This window comes from Sceloporus undulatus, chromosome 4, assembly GCF_019175285.1.
Source record: "Sceloporus undulatus isolate JIND9_A2432 ecotype Alabama chromosome 4, SceUnd_v1.1, whole genome shotgun sequence".
Classification (NCBI taxonomy): domain Eukaryota; kingdom Metazoa; phylum Chordata; class Lepidosauria; order Squamata; family Phrynosomatidae; genus Sceloporus; species Sceloporus undulatus.
Window position 1 is genome coordinate 184,721,521 of NC_056525.1, and position 24,199 is coordinate 184,745,719.

At 40.4% G+C, this 24,199-nt stretch overlaps 1 protein-coding gene across 2 annotated transcripts in view; it reads right to left on the reverse strand.

The window, feature by feature from the left end:
* Positions 1 to 484: 484 nt before the first annotated feature.
* LOC121929437 (coiled-coil domain-containing protein 102B-like) overlaps positions 485 to 24,199 on the reverse strand; it is a 34,501-nt gene continuing 10,786 nt past the window's right edge. The window contains exons 5-7 of one of the 2 annotated variants that reach the window (XM_042465006.1): positions 16,016 to 16,132; positions 3,148 to 3,357; positions 485 to 1,716 (exon numbers count right to left, since the gene is read on the reverse strand). In XM_042465006.1, coding sequence (XP_042320940.1) covers positions 1,702 to 1,716; positions 3,148 to 3,357; positions 16,016 to 16,132 — 342 coding nt within the window. In that variant the 3' untranslated portion in view covers positions 485 to 1,701. The remainder of the gene's footprint in view (positions 1,717 to 3,147; positions 3,358 to 16,015; positions 16,133 to 24,199) is intronic. The other variant, XM_042465007.1, reaches the window with a different exon arrangement.

Sequence of the window (24,199 nt, forward strand, 5' to 3'; positions counted from 1 at the left end):
CAGGTTAAAATAATAAATTGATCCAATAAACAATCAAATAACTGCAATGAAGCCTCAAGGGCGGCTGGCACCTCCTCTGCCCAGGCATCACCCTCTAAGTTTCGCTCTTTGTTTAAATCAGCCTGTATCCTCTCAGGGGAGGGCAGCAAACAGTCTATCCTCATTCCAACTCCTCAGCTGTGGAGGGGGAGGATAGCCAATAAACCAGCCAGTTAATAGCTCTTCTTCCTTCCTCTACTGTGGCATGAGGTGTCTGGGAAACAGAGACAGTGCCACTCCATTTTGCAACCACCTAAACTAACTAATATATTGAAGAATTCTAACCAGATGAAATAACAAATTAATTAAACTGTTTGAATAAATGCAGTATTATGGAGTACAGTCATGTTAATTTAACAAATCAATATAATAATAATATTTATTTATTTATTTAGAAAAGCTCTGGGAATGCCTGGGATATTATTCAAGGTGGGAGCACCACAGTAATTAATTACAAGATTGATCCCAACAGATCTGATGTTAAAAGAAAGGAAGAAAGAAAGAAAGAAAGAAAGAAAGAGAAACCAACCAGCGTATGGCACCAAGGAAATTTGTTGAGGCAATACTGTGAAGTCACAGTGCTCTGCATAAAAAAAATTAGCCAATTTAATTTCCATTTTAAAAAATCAAAAAGAATTATATGGCTAAAAGTGTGGATGGATGGGAAGATTGTCCAAATTTACAATCTGAAGGGGGGAAAGTCCATTACTAAGAGAAGGACTGGTTGTAAGGGAGATAAATCTTACAAGTACAAACCTTGGTGCAATTCTACATGCCAGCAAATCCTCAAATGGAATCCAGACAGTAATATAAAAGGAAAGAGTCTGAAATCTAGCCCATTTCCTCATTAATATCACATTTATCACCAGTTTATTGTTTGTGATGAAACTCTTTGCAGGAGATAACCAAGGTACAAAAGTATAAGCAGATTATATGCATATAAAAGTATTTACAAATGCCATCCACAGCCCTGAAAACAACATTGATTCATACTTCTAAACAATTCAAAGGATTATTTCTAATACAAAGAAATACAGCAAGATGAAATAATTTAAAATCCAGCCCGATAGTTTTTCACAAACTCTCTTGATGTTTCCTTGTTGCAAGGGCAAAGCAAGCCATGTTATAAAAAAAGCCTATTGTAAATATCTCTCAATAAAAATATTAATTTTTTTCCTGCCACACAAGCTCATCCATCAAAACTGTCAAACAGTGAGACAAAAAGTTCTCTTTGGGAAAATATACACTGGGCAATGGGGGAGATAGTGAAGATTGTGAAGTACTCCATAAGTCCAGCTCCATGCACACATTATTTTCAGACAACAGGTTTTCTCAAATATCTGCCAGTGAGAACTGTTGACATAATCTCGAAATACCATTTGGTAAATGCTTTCTTTATCTGTGAAACAAATGGGAGTGTACCTGTAGTGACATTTGCACCCTACTGATTGCCAGGGTTTATTTGTCTAACATGGCTGGCTAGAAGGGTAATCCCTTTCTCTCACACCATCTATCAATAGTAGAAGACATACAATAAGTGTCAGACCTAAATTCAAATGTTCATTTTAACTAGAGTATAATGTCCTGAACACAAGTCAAAAAGCAGCAAGAGAAGCAGGTGGTTGGTGTGTCAGAGCTGTCAAATAGTCAGTCCAGTCCAAGTCAATCACGGGTTATCTGAACAAGATAAAGGGAGAAGCAAGAAGGTGTTTGTCAGCCAGTCAAATAGTCATTAACAAGTCAGTAATCCAAATGTAAGAGCCAGCAAGAAATAAACAAAGTTGTCAAACCATATCCAGTCCAAGATCAAAGAAACACAAGAGCCAGAGTTCTATTAGTCCCCCAGATAAGCCAGTTGTAAACAACAAAGATGGGGAGGAGCTGCTGGGAGATTTTGTCGCTGGCTATCTCAATACCACCTGAGGCCTAATTAATTAGCATCTTAGATTTAACTGTCAGTGGCCGCAACACGTCTGTTTGCCATTCAGCAAAGGATAGAGGTTCTCATCTTCAGCATCTGCCATCTCCTACTGGGGTTTCCCCAGCCCCCATCTCCTCATTTTCAGAGACTGCTCCACTATCAAGTACTGCATCTTCCTGATGCCATCTTTCTTTCCTCCCCCCCCCCCCCCCCCCCCCCCCCCCCGTGTATCCACAGGGTGAGTTATAACATATATCCATTAAAACAATGGATACTTGATAATCAACTGTTACATTATTTTCTTTATCTCATTGAGTCTTTATTTATTTACTTACTTACTTCTAGTTCATCTTTCTCCTATATAAGGAATCAAGGGAATTAAGGTGACTGCATTATTTGGACCTAACAATTAGATTTAGGCCTCAGTGAAGATGCATTATATGAAATTCTGAATAACAGCCTTGAAAAACAGCTTTAGCAGAAAAAAGTAACTACAAACAACTGTCAAAGCATTATAGTTTTGCTTTTGTTTTTGTTGCTGTTGTTAACCACCCTCAAGTCATTCTTGACCCATTGTGACCTTGGATGAAACATCTACAAGACCTCTTGTCCTTTACTATTCTGCTTAGTTCCTGCCACTCTCCCCATTCTTAATCTTCCAATTTCCTAGCTGCAACCCCCGTTCCTATCAATGTTTGATCCCAGGAATGAGAACTCTTTTACTATTTCTACATCTTCATTGTGTAGGTTGAATTTGTGTAGATTCTCCATGGTCATTATTTTTGTTTTCATTATGTGTTTACTGTACATTTATAGGATGGTGCTCTTTCTTTTATCATTACCTGTCACATTCTAATGTAAATGATAATACAGAGAATCAAAATTATAACAGAAAAGAGTAGAAATACTACATGCAAGCAAAGCTGCCTTCACACATGAATTGTGTCATAAAACATTGTGCACAGAAGGCACTAAGCTTAGAAATGGTTAGAAAGTCCTGTGTCCTAATATCTACATATTAAACACAGAGGTCTTCAGATTATGTATATGTCCATACCTAGTGTCTAAATATCAATGGCACGGATTCAAAATCCTTAGAAGTACATAGTTCAAATCAATGTCATTTTTCTTTTCTCTTTTTTTGGGGAGGGGGTTAGCTATTGTTGCTAAGCTGCTTGGTATCATACCTTATTTTTTGCTATTTTTTCATTGTGTGGTGTCTTGAGATCACCACACAAATGAACTGTGAGCAGTGTACTTTTCCTGTCAAGAAGATCCTGAAGATCTTTCACTTTGCTCTTCAGCCTTCTGTTCTCTCTGTCTAGTTCTTGCTTTTCTGTTTCAAGGGTTTTTTGTCTTCCCAATTTCATTGCACTTTCTAAGTGTAATCTCTGCAACTGGAAAATATGAGTTGTGGAATATATTAAGTAAAGAACTGTTTCTTGGAAAACAAAAATAACTGTTCATCTAAAAGAATAATAACAACAACATGTCATCCATGTATTCAATGTAAGACACAGGTAAATTAGGTCTTCACCATACTAATGCTTCTTCACCACATTTTCTAAAGTGGGTAGCCACATCAGTCTGTTGCAGCAACTTAACAACATGCTGGGCTCACAGTTATAAGAGTAGGTTTGCATACAGTTGTGAGGAGGATCAATGACTCCCAAGATGTATTGGGTGCCATTTAGCCATGGAATGCAGAATAGTTTAGAGAACTTGTAATCAGTGTCTTATCTTAGTAACTGATGTGTCTACATATTTCCTAAAGGGGGTAGCCTCATCAGTTGTTGCAGAAAAATGAACATCATGCTTTGGTAGCATTAAAAAAGAAAACAAGTTTTATGTAATGTATGCTTTTGTGAACTATAGACCACTTCCTCTGGTACATAAAATGCTAACCAGAATTTCAGACAGCTATGCAATACATATTGCATATGTGCGGGGTGGAGGGACTGTAGATTGTGACATAATAGGAAAATTAAATACAAAAGTTTATTGACAGTGACAATTACATTAAGAGGCCATTCACATAGCTCTTGCTGATAGTATAAACATCTTAGAGCTAGTAAGCTAATATAAGTATATCCATCATTTTGAATAACACTCAGAGGCCATAGTGAGTTATGGTCCATGAAAAACAATGCTATGAGTAATTGATTAGTTGTTAACACTATTAACTTATAGTGTGTATGTATGCATGTGTGCATGCTTGCATATGCCTCATTTCAACATTTCAAGGTGAGGCACCTTTCCCTTCTCAGATCATATGTTGCCTCTTGTCTTTAAAGTGCCACAGATTTTTTTTTGTCAGTTTGTCCCTTCTTCATATAGACACTCACATTTGTATCTTCTAGAGCAATGCTGCTCAAAGCAATAATCCCTGGACTAGTGTCAGTCCCTGAGCCATTGACTGCTGGTCCCAGGCAAATATGGTGCTGATTCCAGCAAAGACTAAAATGATTGTAGTAAGTGGGTACAAATATGGTGCTGATCCCTGGCATATCGGAAACATTTTGGGGAAATTGCCAGTCCTTCACATTAGTCTGAGAAGCACTGTTCTAGAGGAAGCATAAGCACGTTAGACCATTTTCTCTTGCCTTTGTTCATTCTTCTCAAAAATAACTTTGTAAAATTTGAGTCTCTTACGGAATGGATTGAACAGAGTAGTTGTGTTAGTTTATTACACAGAATCTTCAGGGAAAACCCTGAAAGCATTCGTGACAATTGTTATCTAATTTATTCTGCTCAGGGAAATATGAAGAATGGAGTTAAAATTCAAGTAAATTGTTTCTTGGATTAGCAATAGTTTTGGAATCAGAATGGACTTTAGAAATATAAATGAAAATATGCTGTCCTTTAATCTTCAGACTTGGCAGGCTTCACAATGTTAATCAGTGTTCTACAGAGAAGAGCAAATAATCAAGAAAATCCCTAATAAGTAACTAACAAAGATGAGTTTTCAGAGTATAAATTCATACAAGAGAAGGTTAAGTCAAGGATGGACCAAATTGTTTTCAAAAATTTGAAAAAAACAAAAACAAAACCCTGGCATGCTCCAAATCAATTGCCTTCTCTGTAGCTGAAATCAGGTAACAGGTAGCTCTTAGATACATTGAAAAGTTTAGAAATGATAAAAAGAAAGCATGTTGTACCAAAACATAGGAAAAGGTGCTTCTTTTTAAATTTGAAAGAAAAAGGAACAATCCACTTGTAAAAATAATATGTACTGATAAAACTGAAAGCTACAATACTCATGTATGATATTCTCCCCCCTGCTCACAAGTTTGAGAATTTTGAACTGGTTACCTCCGTGGACCAGAAGAGTCTATCTCTGATTTGGATGAGGACTCTGGGTAAATGTGGGGTGATAATAACCAACCAACCAACCAACCAACCAGCAGACAGCCAAGCAAAGCTGAATCCCAGTAAAATGGTGGCACTCGGGTCTGGGAATTGGGTAGGTTCCCTGCCCTGGATGGGACTGCACTCCCCCTGAAGGAGAGGATGTATAGTTGTGGAAGTCCTAAATCCATCTTTTTGGCTGGAGGCCCAGATAGACATGGCTCAGAGTGCCTAGGATCAGATTTGACGGGTCTAGCAGATACAGACTTTCCTGGAAAGCAATAATTTAACCACAGCAGTCCATGCACTGGTAACTTCCTGATAATACTACTGCAATTCACTCTAAGTCAGGCTGTCCTTGAAGATGCAAAATACATTAGCTAGACTGTTTACTGGAACTACATTCAGTTCTGAAGGAATTACATGGGCTTCCAGTCCAATATGCTTCCGGTCTGAATTCAGGATGATGATGATAATATTAAACTCTAATTGGTTTGGAACCTCAATACAGTATGGTTCTATGATTCTATGGAGTTTATCACACGGGGGAGAAAGTGTCATGCTCCCGTTCCCCCCCCCCCCGTTTCCATTGTGCAATTGTGAAGATGATCACACGACGTCGGGATGATCACATTGCCCACAAGTTATCAAAGTGTCATGTTCCTGTCACATTATATTAATGATTTAAATCGTTAATAACATCTCAAAAGCGCAATCTAAATGTTATTACTTATAAAACATTATAATTGCGCAATTGTGCATTTCTGCAATTGTGGTTTCATTTCCAGCTTGCTATTCGAAATAACAGCAATGACAGTGGGGTGGGGGGGGGGGGGGGGAGAACCACCAGGATATCTCTTCTCTGCCTGTGTAGAGACTACAAAAATGGAACCATAACGCTTCAGGTATGTACACTAAAAGTGCTAGTCTTCTGTAATTAAAGTGGAACTGCATCATTTTTGGTTTAGGTGTGATCATCTCCCATTACTGTTTCATTGCTATTGCACTATTGTGCAACTGCACAATGGTAACAGGAAAAAAACAGGAGCATGATGCTTTCCCCCCCTTGTGATAAACTCCTATGTCTTTTATAGTGGTAGGGGCCAAAAGACAACTTCCTCTCTTAAAGTTTTCAAATCTCTGGTAGGCTCATGGCAAGGAGATAAGGTCTTTCAGGAGGTTGAGCCTATCTCAGAAGTGAATTATTTCTCCCTTTTAAAAGAGATCATTCATCTCTTTTAGATTAAAACAAAGGCAATCTTGGGTACTTGGATTAGTTGGGCAGTTCATGTACCCTAAGATTAGGAAGAGGATTCATGTAGTCCCCAGAGTGTACTTTATCCATCCATGATCTATGTGAATCCTTCAGAAACATTTTTTTTCACATTTGTTGAAAACAAGAGATGTATTTTATTCAAGCTTGTTGAAGAAGACAATTTTTATGGGCCTTGTGAAATTCTGAGAAGCATCAGAAAAGTAATGAAGGGATTTTTCCCCATTCCACTAAACCCTATTATGTTAAATTATTTCACATTATTCTTCAGAGGGATTCCGTGTTGGAAGTCATGTGGATCTTGTGTGAAATGCCTATCTATGGAGTTTATCATACCTGAGTGGAACCACCATGCTCCCGTCCCCCCAGTGTCATCCATCCGCGACGGAAGCCTCCTGGTGTGATCACTCCTGGTGCTATTAAAGGAGAACATTTCCGTTTTCATCATGGAAGCATTCTCATAATTGTTTTAAAATGGGGCTTTTTAAATAACAATTTGATCCGTTATTTTAAAAGCCCCCCTTTTTAAACAATTACGAGAACGCTTCCATGATGAAAACGGAAGCGTTCCCCTTTAATAGAGCCAGGAGCGATCCCACCAGGAGGCTCCCGTCGCAGATAGATGACACTGGGGCGACGGTAGCATGGCGGTTCCACTCAGGTATGGGACTGCACAAGAACAGCCTATGTGCTACATCAACTGTGGCAATAGACTGCATGGGCAGAATATTCCAGGATGCCTGGAGCACAACTCCTTTAGAATCTGTCATGTGGAATTCTGATCAGTTCGTTGTCATGTGATTATGAGGGAAACTGGAATATTTTGAGAGAAGAAATTGGGAGGCTAAGTGAATTATGAATAAATAAAAGGACCAGTTAGTGGAAAACCAAGGAGTGGAGAAATGCAGCCAAATACTGCTCCAGTATTCCTCCCATGCCATCTTTAAAGTCAGAGAATGATCATTTCAGGCCTGCAACTGAGATGTAGGTGTTAGGAGATATTGATTGGAGAGTTGATGAGAGGTACAATAGTTTTGCGAAGAGTCAATTGGCATGTTCTATTTCATTGAGTTTAGGTCAGTAGTTAAATTTTATTTTAATTAACTGTTTAAAGAGCTCCTTCCATGCAGTTCAGTAGGAAACTGTCAACTAAGACTTAGGGCCACAGCAGATGGCCTGGAAGGAGCAGCCTTGAAGTGCTCTGGCCCCAATCAGGCCGGGACTGTAGTGACCACATGGCCTGCTCCCAAAGTAGGCCACTGCCATAGTCCCAAGCCAGGATTAAATCTGCTCCTAAAAGGGCTGGGTCTTGCCAGCATGGTGCATGGCTTCTGGCATGCATCATATGAATGCCATGCCCCCAAAGAGGCCAGCAGCCACTTTATTTGGTCCATCTTTTTTGGGCCTTCATTAATTTTGATAAATTAGTTTTCTTTCAATAAGCTAATCTGTGTACTGGTCTTATTAGTGTGTTTGTTACAGCACAATCCCTTTAGTTCTAACAATTTTTATTGCTTTGCATCATACAGAAATCTTGAAGCAGACTGCTAGTTGTTACTGATGTACCACTTTTTCTGAAGTATCAATTCTTTCCTTTTGCTGAACCATAGTAAAATATTCAGTTTTAATGTTCTTTTTCTTTATTAATGAACAAGAGACTGTAATGTGTTTTAAAGACAACTCCAGGGGGTTACAAAGCCTTGTTAAAGGCAACAGAAGGATGCCCTAGGCTACCTTGCACAACTACCAGCAGAACAGATGCTTTCAATTAGAAGAGTTCAACAAGGAAAAAATCAAATCAAATCAATGCAAGACTATTAGTGTTCAGAAGAGCAGTGCTGTAATCGCACTGGTTTTAAATGTAAGAAAAGCAATAATATATGGTTTACAATATTATGCTTCTCTGAATCCACATTCAGATGGCACATTGAGCATGAAGCGACAGTAGACTGTATACAGTAAGTAACATGCTCAGATTAATTTCATTTAGCCTTTTGCATCAGAAAAGCACATCAGATAACCCAGTGGCGTCCTCATAGCCAGCCCACCGGCTCCTGGACTCTGCCAGCACACCAGAGGACTCTCGGCCAGCCTGCCTGCCAGCGAAAAACACCATCAGCTCTGCTTGGCTTGGGCAGAGGAGGGAGGAGGCGTCAGTGAGAATGGCGTCCTCATAGCCAGCCCACCGGCTCCTGGACTCTGCCAGCACACCAGAGGACTCTCGGCCAGCCTGCCTGCCAGTGAAAAACACCATCAGCTGTGCTTGGCTTGGGCAGAGGAGGGAGGAGGCGCTTTTTTATTTTTTTATTTTTGGGGGGGGGTGTTTCTTGGGTTGTGAGGAATGTTGTTCCTTTTTCTTCTGCTTTGTCATGGGGTAATGTTAATAAAGCCAGCTCACAGGCCCCAAAGAAGATGCCGCCCACGCCCCTAACACCGGGGAGGAACGTTGGGCGCAGTACCAGGGAAGGTGTCCCTCCAGTTAGGAGGAGAGGGTATGTTGCTAGCTGTATTGTCAGGAGGTTGATTGGACATGGTGTGTACTTGGTTTGGTGAGGGATTGGGAGGTGTGGCTGTGTTAAGCGGGGCTCCCATCAGAGTAGTGTGGGGCAGGGGGAGATATAGCGGTAGGAGAGTGGAGACATATCGCAAGGGAAGGCGGGATTGATGTGTAATATCTATCTCTCCTTCCACCCACTCTCCTAACCAAAGAGATCTGTTGGTCAGTCCAACTGTACCACAAACCCTGTCTCTGCTCCTGTGCAATGCCAGGTCTGTTAGGAATAAGACCCACATAATGTACGATCTTCTAGAGGATAAGAACTGTGACCTGGCTTGCATTACTGAGACCTGGCTTGGGCCTGAGAGTGAAGTGGTGTGGGGATAGGCCCTCCCTGCCGGGTACTCAGTTAAGGACCAGATCAGGGCAAGTGGGGGGGGGATGTTGCCTTGATCTATAAGAACACCCTTCCCTTGATCAGGAACCATGTGCGACAGACTGACTACATTGAGTGTATTTACCTGACCCTGAAGGCCAGGGACAGTTTAGGGATTCTGTTGGTCTACAGGCCACCCCGTGCGCTAACAGACTCCCTGGCTGAGCTGACACAGCTGGTCTCGGAGCTGGTGCTGGAGTCCCCCAGGCTTCTTGTCCTGGGGGACGTCAACATCCCCTTCGAGGCTAGTCATGCTCCAACTGTTGCGGCTCGGGAGTTCATGACCACCATGACTGCCATGGGCCTGTCCCAATTGGTCTCAGGGCCCACGCATTCTGCTGGTAATACACTCAATGTTGTCTTCTGCACGGACATGGAGTCTCCGTGGGCAGAGGTAACGAATATCTCTGTCCTGTCATGGACGGATCATTTCCTGGTCGAGGCTAGTATCAAGGCTACTACCCAGATCCCCCCCGGGGGTGGCGGACCTATTAGGATGGTCCACCCTCGAAGGCTGATGGAACCCAAAAGGTTCCAGGAAGCCTTAGAGGGCTATTTGGTTGGAACTGACGGCGATTCTGTTGATGCCCTGACTAACATCTGGGACACTGATCTCTCCAGGGCTATACACAGTATCGCTCCCAAGTGTCCTTTCCGGCCTGATTCCAATAAAAAGCCCTGGTATACGGAAGATCTCAGGGCAAGGAAGCAGGCTGCGCAACGACTAGAGCACAAATGGCGGAGACATCAGCGCTTATCCGACAAGACACTCCTAGAGTCTCATTTGGAGGCCTACGGAGTGGCAATAGATGCAGCTAAGAACTCGCGGAGTCACGTCCGGCAGAGCTGTTCAGGGTTGTGAGAGAGCTTACTCAATTGGCTCCCCCCCTGAACCCAATACTGGAGTCAGCGAAAGCCTGCTGTGACAAATTTAATAACTTTTTCGCGGATAAAATCTCTCGGATAAGGGCTGATCTTGACGCTGTTATTTGTTCAGAATCGAGAGTAGAGGTGTCCAGAGCTTCCGTGGACTCAGTTGTACTGGATCATTTTGAGTCTATAAGTACCGAAGATGTGGACAAGATCCTCAGTAGAGTTAGGAAGGCGACGTGCTCTCTCGATCCCTGTCCTTCATGGCTGGCAGTTCAAGGGGGAATGGCGGTAACAGGGATGTTGCGCCGAATTGTCAATTCATCTCTCAAGGAGGGCCGATTTCCATCCAGTCTAAAAACGGCCATTGTAAAACCTCTATTAAAAAAGCCCTCCCTTGACCCCCTAATTCGAAATAATTATCGGCCTGTTTCACTGCTGCCATTTCTAGGAAAGGTGATCGAGAGAGCAGTTGCCTCCCAGCTGCAGGGGATCTTGGAGGATACGGATTTTCTAGACCCATTTCAAACCAGCTTCCGGGCGGGCTATGGGGTTGAGACTGCCATGGTCGCCTTAGTCGATGATCTCCGTCTGGGCATGGACAGGGGTAGCGTGTCCCTGTTAGTGCTTTTGGACATCTCAGCGGCCTTTGATACCATCGACCATGGTATCCTTCTGGATCGCCTGGGGGAGTTGGGTATCAGGGGCACTGCTCTGCAGTGGTTCCGTTCTTACCTCTCAGGTAGATTCCAGATGGTGGAGCTAGGGGACTGTCGCTCCGATAAGAGGGCCCTTACATCTGGGGTCCCTCAGGGAGCGATTTTGTCCCCTATGTTATTTAACATTTACATGAAGCCGCTGGGAGAGATCATCCGGAGACACGTGGCGCAGTGTTATCAGTAGGCTGATGACACCCAAATAGTCTTCTCTGTGTCTCCGACTGATGCAGTGACTAGGGATGGCATCTCTCCGCTCAATGCCTGTCTGGAGTTGGTAATGAGCTGGATGAGGGAAAATAGACTCAGCCTGAATCCAGAGAAAACGGAAATACTTGTGATAGGTTCCCCTGGTCCGGGGATGGAAATTTTTCCACCTGTCCTAAATGGGGTCACGCTCCCCGTGAAGGACACGGTTCGCAGTCTGGGTGTGCTTCTGGACTCGTTGCTTCACCTGACTTCTCAGGTGGATGCGACAGTTAGAAGTGCCTGTTATCAGCTTCGGTTGATACACCAGCTGCGACCCTTCCTGGGCCGGGGGGACCTTGAAACAGTGGTACATGCACTGGTAACCTCTCGACTCGACTTCTGTAATGCACTCTACATGGGGCAACCCTTGTACCAATCTCGGAAGCTACAACTGGTCCAGAATATGGCAGCTAGGCTGGTCACTGGCAACTCCAGAGCCAGCCATATAACACCGGTATTGAAAGATCTTCATTGGCTGCCAATCCGCTTCTGGGCGCAATACAAGGTGTTGGTTTTTACCTATAAAGCCCTAAATGGCTTGGGCCCAGTGTACTTGGAGGACCGCCTCTCTCAGGTCGGGCGGGAAACAACTTTTGAGAGTTCCTGATATGAGATATGTGGTGTCTGCACATAGGGCTTTTTCTGCTTCGGCCCCGCAGACCTGGAACTCTCTGCCTGACGAGCTCCGCTCAGCCCCCTCCCTGGAGTCTTTCAAGAAAAATCTAAAGACTCACCTCTTTCGTCAAGCTTTCCCCCATGTTCGCTAATTCCATTCTTCTCCCCTTGTGTTGCTGTATTGTATTGGATGTAATTGGTGCTTTGGTTTTTAACTGTTTTAACTGTGATTGAATGATGGATATTTTATTGCTGTACTGTATTGTTTAATGTGGGGGGGATTTCTTTCTATTGGATTTTGTAGTTTCGGTATGTTTTTATTACTGTTGTAAACCGCTGTGATCATGGGAATAGTGGTATACAAATAAAGATTCATTCATTCATTCATTCATTCATTCATTCATTCATGTCAGTAGCTGTACTTCACTGTTTCCCTAAATTAAGACTTTCCACAGCCCACTACACCTTTCCTCTTTTCCATTTTTATTTCCATACCCCCAAAAGAATCCTATCTGCTGATCCCTTTCTTATTTCCTAGTCCAACAAAATAGAAATAAGCTCTATCCAAGCATTTTTTTTTTTGAATATGTAATGTCTAAAATTGAGGATGGGGCTGCCTATGCTGGCAACATCCCCAACATTCCTATATATCCCTGATCCTTCATTTCCTGCATTTTAATCTCAATGTGAGTAGATTCCCAAGTGAATTATTTGACTCTCAGTTTTATGAAAAGGTGGGGTGATAACAACAATCAACCAACCAATCAACCAAAGCTGCCATGTCAGAGTTCTGGATGTGAAACACACTTCCCATATTTGAGCTAATAAGAGTACCAATCTTCTTCAGACCACTCTAAGCAACACAGAATGTTCAAGACCAGAGGAAGCAAGGCCTTATAACACAAAGGGACACTACGGTTTAGTCTACCATTTATGGCTCCATCAATATATTTAGCCCTAATGAATGGGAAGAAATACATGGACTCAGTATTGTACTATTGGACTTCTAAGAGATGAAGTATAGTTGGTGTCTTCATTGCAGTAGCATATTATGTTCTAGATTTTGTTGCAGTTTTACTATTTCATAACTTTCCGTTATTTATTGCTGTCCAACTATTTCATGATTTTTTTTCTGTTGTTGATTTTTAACCCTGACACACAGATGTGGGAATGAACTGAGACAAGTCCAGCCTTTGCAAAGAGCAGACAATGTAAACTCTACTCGGATTTTACACTCTTATAAAATTATCCTCCATACTGTGACTAACAAGATCAATAGGGGCTGTTGGAACTCAGGAGTGGCAAGATTTTCTTATAGTAAGATCTTGAGCATAACCCATATTCTATTGATATTACTGCTACAGACTGGCTCCCATCTGTTTATAAAAGAGTTCTAATAACTTAAAGAATACATTATACCTTTTATGTTGTTTAAAATGAAGGACTTCCTTTGATTTTTCAAATATTCCCTGTTAGATATATATCACTTCTAAGGATCTCCTCCCCTATGCCAATGACCTAGAAGTCATGCCTAGGCTTGAAAGTGATTATCTTCCAATTTGACTATAACTAAGCAACTCTCTCTCTCTCTCACACACACACACACACACACACACACACAGCTAAACCAAACAATAAGTGAGGTATTGACCTCAGATTGCCTTCAGTGTCTTTGGAATGACCTAATATTAACTGAGTCCTCTGATGAACTTCTGGAAAATTACAACAATCAGGTGGCATACCTTTCAATGAGGTGCTGGAGTACAAGCCATTGGTCTATGGTGGATTGGCTTTCCCTAAAGCCAGTTTGTTCCTCTGAAAGTATGTTTTCTTGTTTCTGTACTGAAACACCAGAAAGCCTTTACTTTTGGCACTATGCCATGCCCTTCTCTCTACTGTCCTTGAAGGCCAATGTAAGAAGATCTCCTTCTCACACAGATTATTCCCCTCTGACTCTGGCCAAATAGAGACAAAAGAGCATGTATCACTCCAGTGCTCATATTCATACTACAGGGACATCCGCCTTAACCTTATTTCACCTTTATTGTATAAAGATCAAGGACACACCAATCAATTTTACATATTTTTTGTTGCTTTCAGATACCAACCCTGATATAAGGTATAATGTTGCCAGATTCTGTGATTCTGCAGTTAAAAATTAGTCAGGCAATGACATCTCCAGTAGGCTAGTACCAATCTTGCCCTTCCACACTAAATTTTAAAAGGATATTTTAAATACTGTGTTTTTGACTTGCTTTTACTTTCTCTTGTTTTGTATCCCTTTCTTACCTGTGCTGGTCTACGATCATAATAAAGATGAACTGAACTGAACCTGTTACAGTTTTCTGTGAGCTTGCAACACACTCACTAATTACCTCAAAGAAAACCACTGGAACAGCCAATGTAAATCAAAATGATGCTACCCAACACAACTTGGCAGATAGAGCACAATTCTTATCACCACTCCTTCCTAAGCAAACTCTTTGTAAATAACCTTCAATAGCTATGAATTACCGTATATAATTGAAAATATAGTGGAAAAAGAAGTGTTTTATTCTCTTGCTCCCTCTTCTAAAAAAGAGCAAACTGGTTTTGCCGCTAGATTGAATGGGTTTTTAAAAAGTGTTAGCTGTTGGCTCTTCTGCAGACTCTCTAACTATCATGATATATTTTAATAATGGGGAAGCTGCAGGGCAGAGGATTCTACAATATCACTGATGCAGCCAGAGGAGAGGGAGAAGTTTTCTGATACCACTTAAAAGAGAAATGACTTTAAACACCCTCAATTCCTCCGTTCAGAAAATAATAAATACTGAAGAACCTCAAAAGGAAGTCATTTCAATGGAATTGGCACTAGAGGAAGGAACTGGCATTAGAGGATTGTGTACTCATACACATCCCATGGTCCATATTTACAGTCCATTGAGCAGCTTACCATTTTTCAATATGGATCCCAGAGCTGTAGCTCTGGAATGAATTATAATTTCTGAGGATCAGGTACTTATAACCCCTGCTGAAGTAGTTGTGAATGAATATAGCAACCTCTATAGGACCCTTTTCTTCCCTTAGTCACAAGGCAACCAATTTCCCTATATCTTACTCTCTTACAAGTCGCAATAAAAACTGTTTGGACTAAATGCAGGGGGAAGGTAAGCCCATGATATCTGCATATGTACCACCTGAAGCAGCAGTGGAATGTTGTGAGGTGAGTGGAATGGGAATAGTAATTGAAGTCAATCAAAACATAACATCTGGAAATCCCATATTAGGGGTTTCCCAAACATTTGATTAGCATTCCCTGCGCCAGCAAAACTCCCATTTTACTCTTCTTTGTTAGACTATTGCTGGTTGGTGGAACAAATGTTCAGATCTTTCTTTCATAACTATGGCCCATTACAGACAGGCAAAATGTGGTGTGGTGGCGGCAGTACTAGGATTAGGGAGCGTGCACCATGCAGACGCTCCCTAAACCTAGCACGTACTGACGGCATCAAAATGGCGGCACCCTGCCTACATGGGCGCTGCCATTACGACATGACGGATGCATAGTGTCTGCACGTCGCGTTGCGCTTGTGACATCATGAGTGCGCCATTTGCGCACTTGGGTGTTGCAAGCGTGATGTTTTGCGGCTGAGGCTTCCCTCTGGCAGAAATTCAGGTGCCGGCAGGCTGACCTTTTGGGGCGGTCTGTATCCCACCTATATTGCTATATTTGATATATTATTGTTTCAAGAGACATGGGCCTGTGAGGACTTAGACTTAAACTATTTTACCACATTCACACTAAAAGCTTGGCCTAATTCAAAGCAGGGGAGGGCTAGAGGTGGTCTATGTATTTATTTCTTCCAAAAATAAGGGTATTATTATCAGGCTTGATTCCTTATTCCAACTAGCTATAGCATTAGTAATTAGATTTATATCTACTTGTATTATTATTATTATTATTGATGTTTATTTGCCCCTTCACTATTCCTTGACTCAAGTGAAGACACACTGGAGTTTTACAGAGTTTAATCATTATAATCACAGAATTCGGAAACAGATAACATACCTCTCCCTGTAACTGCCAGCTCTTCAAATCTTGTGGGGACTTCGCTTCAGTGGCTTTCTCAAAATCTTCCATATTTTTTTCCACCTCAGTCTGATGCAAATTAATACGTATATCGAACTGAAAGATAGAGACTAGCTTTGAAAATAATGGCATATATTGCAACTATTTTAATATTAATACATATTGTCAAGATGACCAAAATATTGTATTGAATAAGCTACAAATGGACTGTCTCTTAAAAGCAGCTGTGGATTTCATTAGGACTTCCTTTGTAAGTCAACTCAACCCTGTGGAATCTGTAATATTACTTAAAAAAATTATAGTACAATCAAAGGAGAGAAAAACCACAGATGCTTCATTCCCTTTGTTAGGGTTGTGTCTACTATTGTTTACGGAGACAAAATGGCGCCACCGTGTACAAGGAAATATTTGGATACAAGCTGTGTTATACATATTTGCAAATGAATAAAATAATAACATATCTTCAGGCGTGGAGAAATAAGTAAGGGACAGAACAAAATGCTCAGTGGAATGATAAATGACTGTAGGTGCAGGGGCCAGAAAACCAGGTGAAGGGAAAGAAAAGAGTGGAGAAATGTGGAGGAAGCATAACTGAAGTACAATGCACAGAGTATTCTACACTGCAGCATTTTGTTGCAGCTCTCACTTGTAGATTACTAATGTGTCAGATTAAAAACATCTGCATGACCTTTAGTACTAAAACAGAGATACTTATTACTACATATCTTTATCTGGGCTGGATCCAGACTTTGCCTCCCCCAAACAAAGTTTCTTTTGTCCATAGAAAGCTTCTGGTGCACAATAAAAATTATGCAGAAAGAATGAGGACGAAGGAAATTTTTATGGATTTTCTTTCTCTATGCTAAAACAATGTACTTGAGTTTTGGGAACCCAGAAAACAGGGTAGCAAGGATGCTGAAGATCATAGGAGAAGAGGAATCATCTTTCAGGAAAAAGTGTAGCAACCAAACTCTGAATTCAACTCCTTGTTACTTTCTGGCATGATAATATAAATGAGGAATGACAATCATGTGGTTCACCAGATGTCTTAGCATATCTAGCCAGCATAGTCAATGATGATGAATGCTGGGGCATGTAATCTATGCAGATTTGGAGGGTTGTGTGATCCCCACACCTGATGTAAATGAGTACTTAAGAGATAAATAATTCACAGGAACAATTTCAATAGTATACCATGAGAAAAACAAAAAAAAACTGTTCTCTGTCCATTTACATTTTCAGAAGGAATGAATGTTAAACTCATTAAAGAAAAAAATATATAAAAAATATATGTACAGTCATGTCAGCTATACTCATAATACAGAATGATTGTGATGAAATGCACCCTATAAATTATAGACTAGGAGTGGTGCACTTGATCCCTATGCAATCTGTTTTGAAATATAAATGATACAAAAGTGTTTTGCAGTGTTTAAGTGATTAATCATTTTAAATCTCAAATTTTGCCTATGTCATGAAGTTTAGGAAATGGTTTACTGGGAGAATTTCAATTTGTATTGTTAGGTAAACCCAGAGGAAGATAAATTATTGTACATTTAAAAAAAACAAATTAATTCAGAGAGACAGTTGATAAGATTTAAAACAAAACAACCCACATTGTTCTCCAACTGGATCTAATGGCTAAGAGGGCCAACTTCTTTGACTGATATTCAGCTGAAAAATGCATCCTTCTTATTAGTTCTGAAGAACTCCAGTAACCAAAGATGTAATAAAAGTTTCTGAAGATACCAATTACATTGGAGTGCCTGAAAACAGGAATAATTTACCACTGCAAGCCCAGTTGCCCCACTCTTTACTGGTATTTCAGTAATTGTTCAGCTCTTTAGGTTTTCATGTGCTTTGGTTTGATCATGCTCATTCCTTTTGTGGTTTTATTATCTAGCTACTAATTGCTGGGGAGCCCCATGAAAAAGATGACAGAGCTCCTGTATCTTTATTATTTTTTGTATAGCGGGAGTTAAATTACTGCATTGTATTTTAATGTTTCACTTTATTTATACCCCACGTTTTTCCTAGACATGTGAATTTCTGAAAATTTTGAAGCTAGAAAAGGAGGGGGGTTATTTTTCCAGTTTAAACAAACACCAGGTTTTTTGTTTGGGGGTATTTTTGTTTTGTTTTTAGAAAAACTGGAAAGCAATACAATATTAGCACCATTTACTGACTGAAAGTGACTTTGTTACTTTAGGAATATAAAATACGTTGTGAATAACTGTTTGGCATATTAAAAGTACAGTCCCACCCTTGCAGAGGTTATGGGTCCCATCCTATCAGGTGGTAGTTTATCCACAAAGGAACTATAGATCATTCCTCCAAACTCAGATCACATTCACTCCACCTACAACAGAAAACAAGGTCCGGAGTGTGGCCAGTAGCATGAGTAGGGCCAGAGATCTTCTAGAGAAGACCTTTCTGTCCCACCACCTCATGGGTTCCTAGAAGAGGGCTTTTCCTATGAGTGTTCTCATGTTCTGGAACTCACTTCCCAGAGAAGTTAGCCTGGCACCCTCCTCTCTGTCTTTCCACAGGCAGGTGAAGAACTACTTGCTCTGGCAGGTATTTGAGAATATATTGTTTTAGACTGAAATTGCCTCCTGCATCAAGTTCCAGACTGGGAAAAGATGGGCAACAACAACAACAAGCTTTTCTACCCTATGAAAAAAATATACTTTGGATATAGTTAACATTTTTTCTTGTTTTCTCTTTTCTTTTTGTTTTATTTCACATATACTAAACCTAATTTAAGACTTTGATTAAGTCTTGCTTCTGGAAAAGTCCATTATAACCTATACTAAATCTGGATTTTGGCTCTGATCTAACAAGTTTTCGGCTCTGAAATTCTGAACAGAAAAACTTAATCACTGAACAGGTAAACCCACAAAACCGTGTATTAACTGAATTCATCTCAACTCCTTTTGAGAACAGACTGATATTCCAAAGCTAAGCATCAGAAAGCTGGAACCCCTGATGTTCAACTCAAATGGGATTTTAAAAATCATTAGCATACTTTTCTATCAGTTGATTGGATTATGACAGACAAAACCAGCAGGAGTGGCAGTAGTAATAGACTATACAAACTGTGTTCAGAACCCTATATAAATGGTAAAAATTGTTTTAGGCAGAAGGATTATAGCAATTATTTCTCCTAATTTAATTTTAAATCTCCAAAGGGCAGCTGCTTCGGAGCATTCTGAACCAAAAGATCTGAAGTAAAACATGAGCTTTCATCTCTTAATTTGCCTCAATGACATCCTAACTTTGTAGGAAGCAAGAAGAGTGTTCACTAATTCCCGCATGTCTTCAAGGTTTCACAACAAGATATTTGGTTTGCATTTCAAAGGGCAGTGCTGTGCCTCCATCTAACACAATGCTTTAATGGTACTTGAAACAACAGAATATTACTGAGGCTCATTACCCTTTCTTTACAAATAATGCAGAAGTGACAGATAAAAATGCTTGGCCTTCATCCTTTGAAGTTAAACTTGCTTGTCTGTTACTTCAAGAAACTAACATTTAGGCATCTTCTTCTGCCTAACACATGGAGCTTTGACAGTCCTTGGAGAGATTAGTCTGATTCTTGGGAAATCTTTCCTCCTATCAAATGGCTTGCAAAATACTATTCCTCCTTTATTATGGGTAACATATTTTTCATGTATGAAACAGAGTGACAGTCTTGAAGGCAGGAGAAATCTGAAGTTCAGCAACACAAGAATTTCAGCAAAGAGATATGTGTGTCTCAGACCAGATGGAGAAAAACAGAAAAACAATTCTCCAAACACCTTGGGTAATTTCTTATACTTTCAGATCAACAAAATGGAAGACATGGTGCTGGATGACTAGTGACTCAAGTTACTCTGAAAACTGTTTCAATCTGATCCCTCATCTTCTGGTCATCCAATGTATGTCCGTTTTGTTGCTTTTGTGTTTCAGAATAATAGATGCTAAACTTATAAGATTACAAATGTGTAAAACACTCCTCTACCCATTGATTGATTGATTGATTGATTGGATTTCTATTCTGCCTTTCTCCCAAAATGGGATTCAAGGTGACTTACAATAATTTTGAAAAGATAGAACTAAAATATCAATTATGGAAGTTTAAAAAACTGAATAATAATTAAATAATACTAATATTATTTCTCCATTTTTATTGAAACTCTTCCGGTATTAATTCCAGTTCTTTGGACTTACATTTGTTTTCAATGACAACTGTTCAGAATTGAGTGATGTGTTGTTGTTGTTTTTTTAAAAAAAACCTTTTGCTTTTCTTTTAAAATATTCAATGGATCACCTGAGGAAAAATCTCACAAAGTTATTTCAAAGTTTGCTTGTATGCAAAAATTAATTAATAAGATAAAATGACAAGACCTTTAATTTGACCAAACCTCTATTAGTATAGGAATTTGCTATCTGAGCTGCTGTTGTAACTCAGCTCTCTTGGCTGGATGCAATAAGTCTCCTACTATTAGCCTTCCACGGAAAATGAATGGCAGAGGTAGTGATTTTAAAAAATGCCTTATGACAGCAGCCCAGACAAATATTTTCATTTCCTGCCAGTGATTTTTCTGACAGAGAAAGCCTCTGCACAGACACATTGTCTACTTGCAGAAAACATCCTTCAAAAGTGAAAGAAAATGCAGTAAGGATATTTCTAAAAGCAAAGTTACTGTTAAATTTAAACAGAAACCGGCAATAGGTAGACAAGATAAATAAATACATAAATAAATAAGCAGTTGAAAAGAGCTGTAATTCAGTTGCCTGATGAAAAGAAATAAATATCCTGTTTAGATCATCTAGCTGCTTTCGGAGGCCTGAAACACACAGGCAGATGAGGCAGCTTCCGGCTACTCCAGGAGCATGCTGTTGACATGATGCATACCTCCAGAGCACCCGGAAGCCACCCCAGGGCCATGTTGTGGACACTTTTCCGCTTCTATTTGGGGCCATGGGAAGAGGCATCCTCAGGGCCATGGCATGTGTTTGACTTGGCCCAGGGTGACTGGGCTGGGAGCAGCTTCTAGCCACCCCTTCCTGTCCATCTGCTTCACCTCTGACTGTGTCTACACTGTAGAAATAATGTAGTTTGGGACTACTTTAATGGACATGGTTTCATCCTGCAGAATCCTGGGGTTTATAGTTTTGTGAGGCATCAGTACTCTTTAGCACATAATGCTAAATACCTTGTATTTGTATTATCTACAGATCCCAGGATTACATAGAATGGAGCTATTGCACTTAAAGTCATGTCAAACTGCATTATTTCTATAGTGTAGATGCACCTTCAGTCTCAATCACTTATAAGGCTTAGTCTTGTGTGTCTTTACTTTGTCGACACAAATGGCATGAGGAAATCCTTAAGAGTTGTCAGGACTACTGGATGAAATTTCAGAATACTCCTAAAGGTCTGTAACATCCTGAAAGGAGTAAATACCACAAGAAAACTACTAGGAAGGTCTGCTGACTGCAAATAAGTTAAACTAGCATTCTAAAAAAGGAAGGAAGGAAGGAAGGAAGGAAGGAAGGAAGGACAATTATGGCCAGCAATGTGGAATTTAGTTTTCACTGATTGAGTTAAACAGTGAACACTACCAATTTTGGAAATTTAAAGATGCTTTAAGAAAGATGGACTGTGGGAAGAAAATATCAAAAAGAATAATTAGGGAAAAACAACATTAATTTTATTGATAGATGATGATAAGTTAATTTACACATGAAATGAGACAGCAGTCAGGGATGTATAATAATAATAATAATGTTATTTATATACCGCTATTCCAAGGATCACAGTGGTGCACAGCAAGAGATAAAAACAGTTAAAAACATGGAATGCACTACAAAGTCTTAATTAAAGATTCTTGCAGCTCTTTCCAATCCTAACAATCTATAGTTCGACGATCCCAAGAATGAAATGGGGCTACAAGTCCTATGATGAATGATGAAAGGTTCCTTATATAGGACCTTATCACATTACACTCTCAAAACAGGGCTGTGGTTGCCTCCTGTTGCATTCTGGGACTTGTAGTTTAGGAAGGGGCATTTAGACTATTCAGCCAGAGAGCTCTTAAGCCTCACTGAACTATAAATCCCAAAATGCAACAGGTGGCAGTCAGGGCAAGTGACCTAGTCCCGTTTTAAGAGTGTAATGTGATAAGGTCCATAGGTAGATCTAAAGAACAAAGAGAATATCCATCTTGTGGATGGAAACAACATCAAAAGAGAAGGATTTTTGCATTACAAAAAGTTGCATGGCAGCACACTATACCAGTAACAAACGTGTGATATATTATGTACAGAAGGAAGGCTTTTGTCAGTCAAGTGTTTGGTAGCCATGGGTCTCACCATTAAATTTCAGGGTGATGAAAATATACTCTGAAAGGGGACAAGATTTACAGCCAGAGCATTCAAGAATGAGCACCAGTGTCACTTAAATATTGCATTCACCTGTGCCACCAATGCCTGGTCCCCAGACATCAAGAAAACATTAAGGAACTTCAAATAAAATAGGCTTTAAAATAGCAGCCAACTCCAGGTTCATGAGATGTTTCTGTTGTATGAAAGCCAAAGTCAAAGACCATTAATGTTCCAAGTCAAAACTACAAGTACTTGATACACTAGAACCTGACCATGAGGGTATGTAGTCCAATGAGGGCACTCACATCAAGAGGCAACAGTTGAATGGTAATATTTATGGCTGAGCATTTGAGGTATGGGATGTAAATACCATAAAGTCACCAGATCATGTATGATCTTGGAAGCTAAACATGGTCTGCTCTGGTTAGTACTTGGATAAGAGAATACAAGGTGCTATAATTCTTAGGAAGGAACTAGCAAAACTATATCTGAGTATTCCTTACCTAAGAAAAACCCTATGGAATTCACAGGATTGCCATAAATTGACAAACATTAAAGCACACACACATACAAACACACACTTCAGAAGATGCACAATTATGTATCTCATGAAAAGTAAGGAGTAAGTTCTGGAAAAGCTACAGAGCTATGTTTGTAGGGCAAGCCACTTCAGTACAAGTCACTCATACTATGCACTGATAATAAAAGGAAGTTCATAGGGGTTGCTGTCCAACTTGAAATAAGAGACCAGACACATATATGGGTTGTAAAATGGGCCACTTTATTGAATTAACCTATTTAACTGTCTTCTTGAAAACCTGTAAAATTTTAAAAGAGCAACCTGGTGCGGGAGCAGCTGTGGCAGGTGGTCTAATCCTCAGACTGCCTCCTCCGCTTCCCCTGGTCGAAACACCTGAGCTCTGTGGAAAAACCCATGACTGGGTCGCTCCCCAGCCAGCTTGCAATTGGAATGCCTACCTGAGATTTCCTCACTCAACTCACAGGACTTGATTGAGGGTTATATCCCAGATCAGCCCTAAGGAAGGTCGCTTTCCCTCTTTCCTTCGTCACAAGACCTAAAGAAAAGTTTAAGAGGCCTAACCTTCACCCCAAGTGGGTGCCATAGGTGTTTCCCTGACAACTAATTCTCCCCCATCAACAGCCAGTGACCTCCTATTCAAGTCCACACCTAAGTCAATTTTCCAAGTTCCCGAACAACAGTGTGAAGTAGGCGAAAAAACCCTTGGAAAGGGAAGAAAATTTCTACCCGGCCTTTAACGCGACCAACACAGCCACACTGAAGTCGAGGCAGGAGGGTGGGACAACAATTACAAAGAGGGATAAGGAAGAGTGATGCTGGCTTAAATAACCTCAGCACCACCCCCAACCCTTCCCTGATGTGCTGTAGAAACACCACATTTAATTGGCTGCTGCCCTCATTCAAGAGGGCAGCAAGTGCATGTCTCCGGCCATGGTGGCCTGGGGGATGTGGAAGATATTTATGGGCTTCTTGAAAATCTATAAGATAGAACATCAAAAGATATGTCCATGGTGAACAAAATGGGGTAGCTGAAAGACAGAACTTCAGCTAAGATGATCAACATATTAATGTATACTGACACACTCTAAACTATTGGGGGGGGGGGAATTCTGTGGTGAGTCAGTAATCACAGTTGTTTATTGACAAACTGACTGTATTCCAGTGTAGTGGAGAAAAATCCACATGAGTTTTTCTCCATACAACATGGAGAAAAACTCAATGTTGGGAACAATTTTTTTGTTGCATGGAGA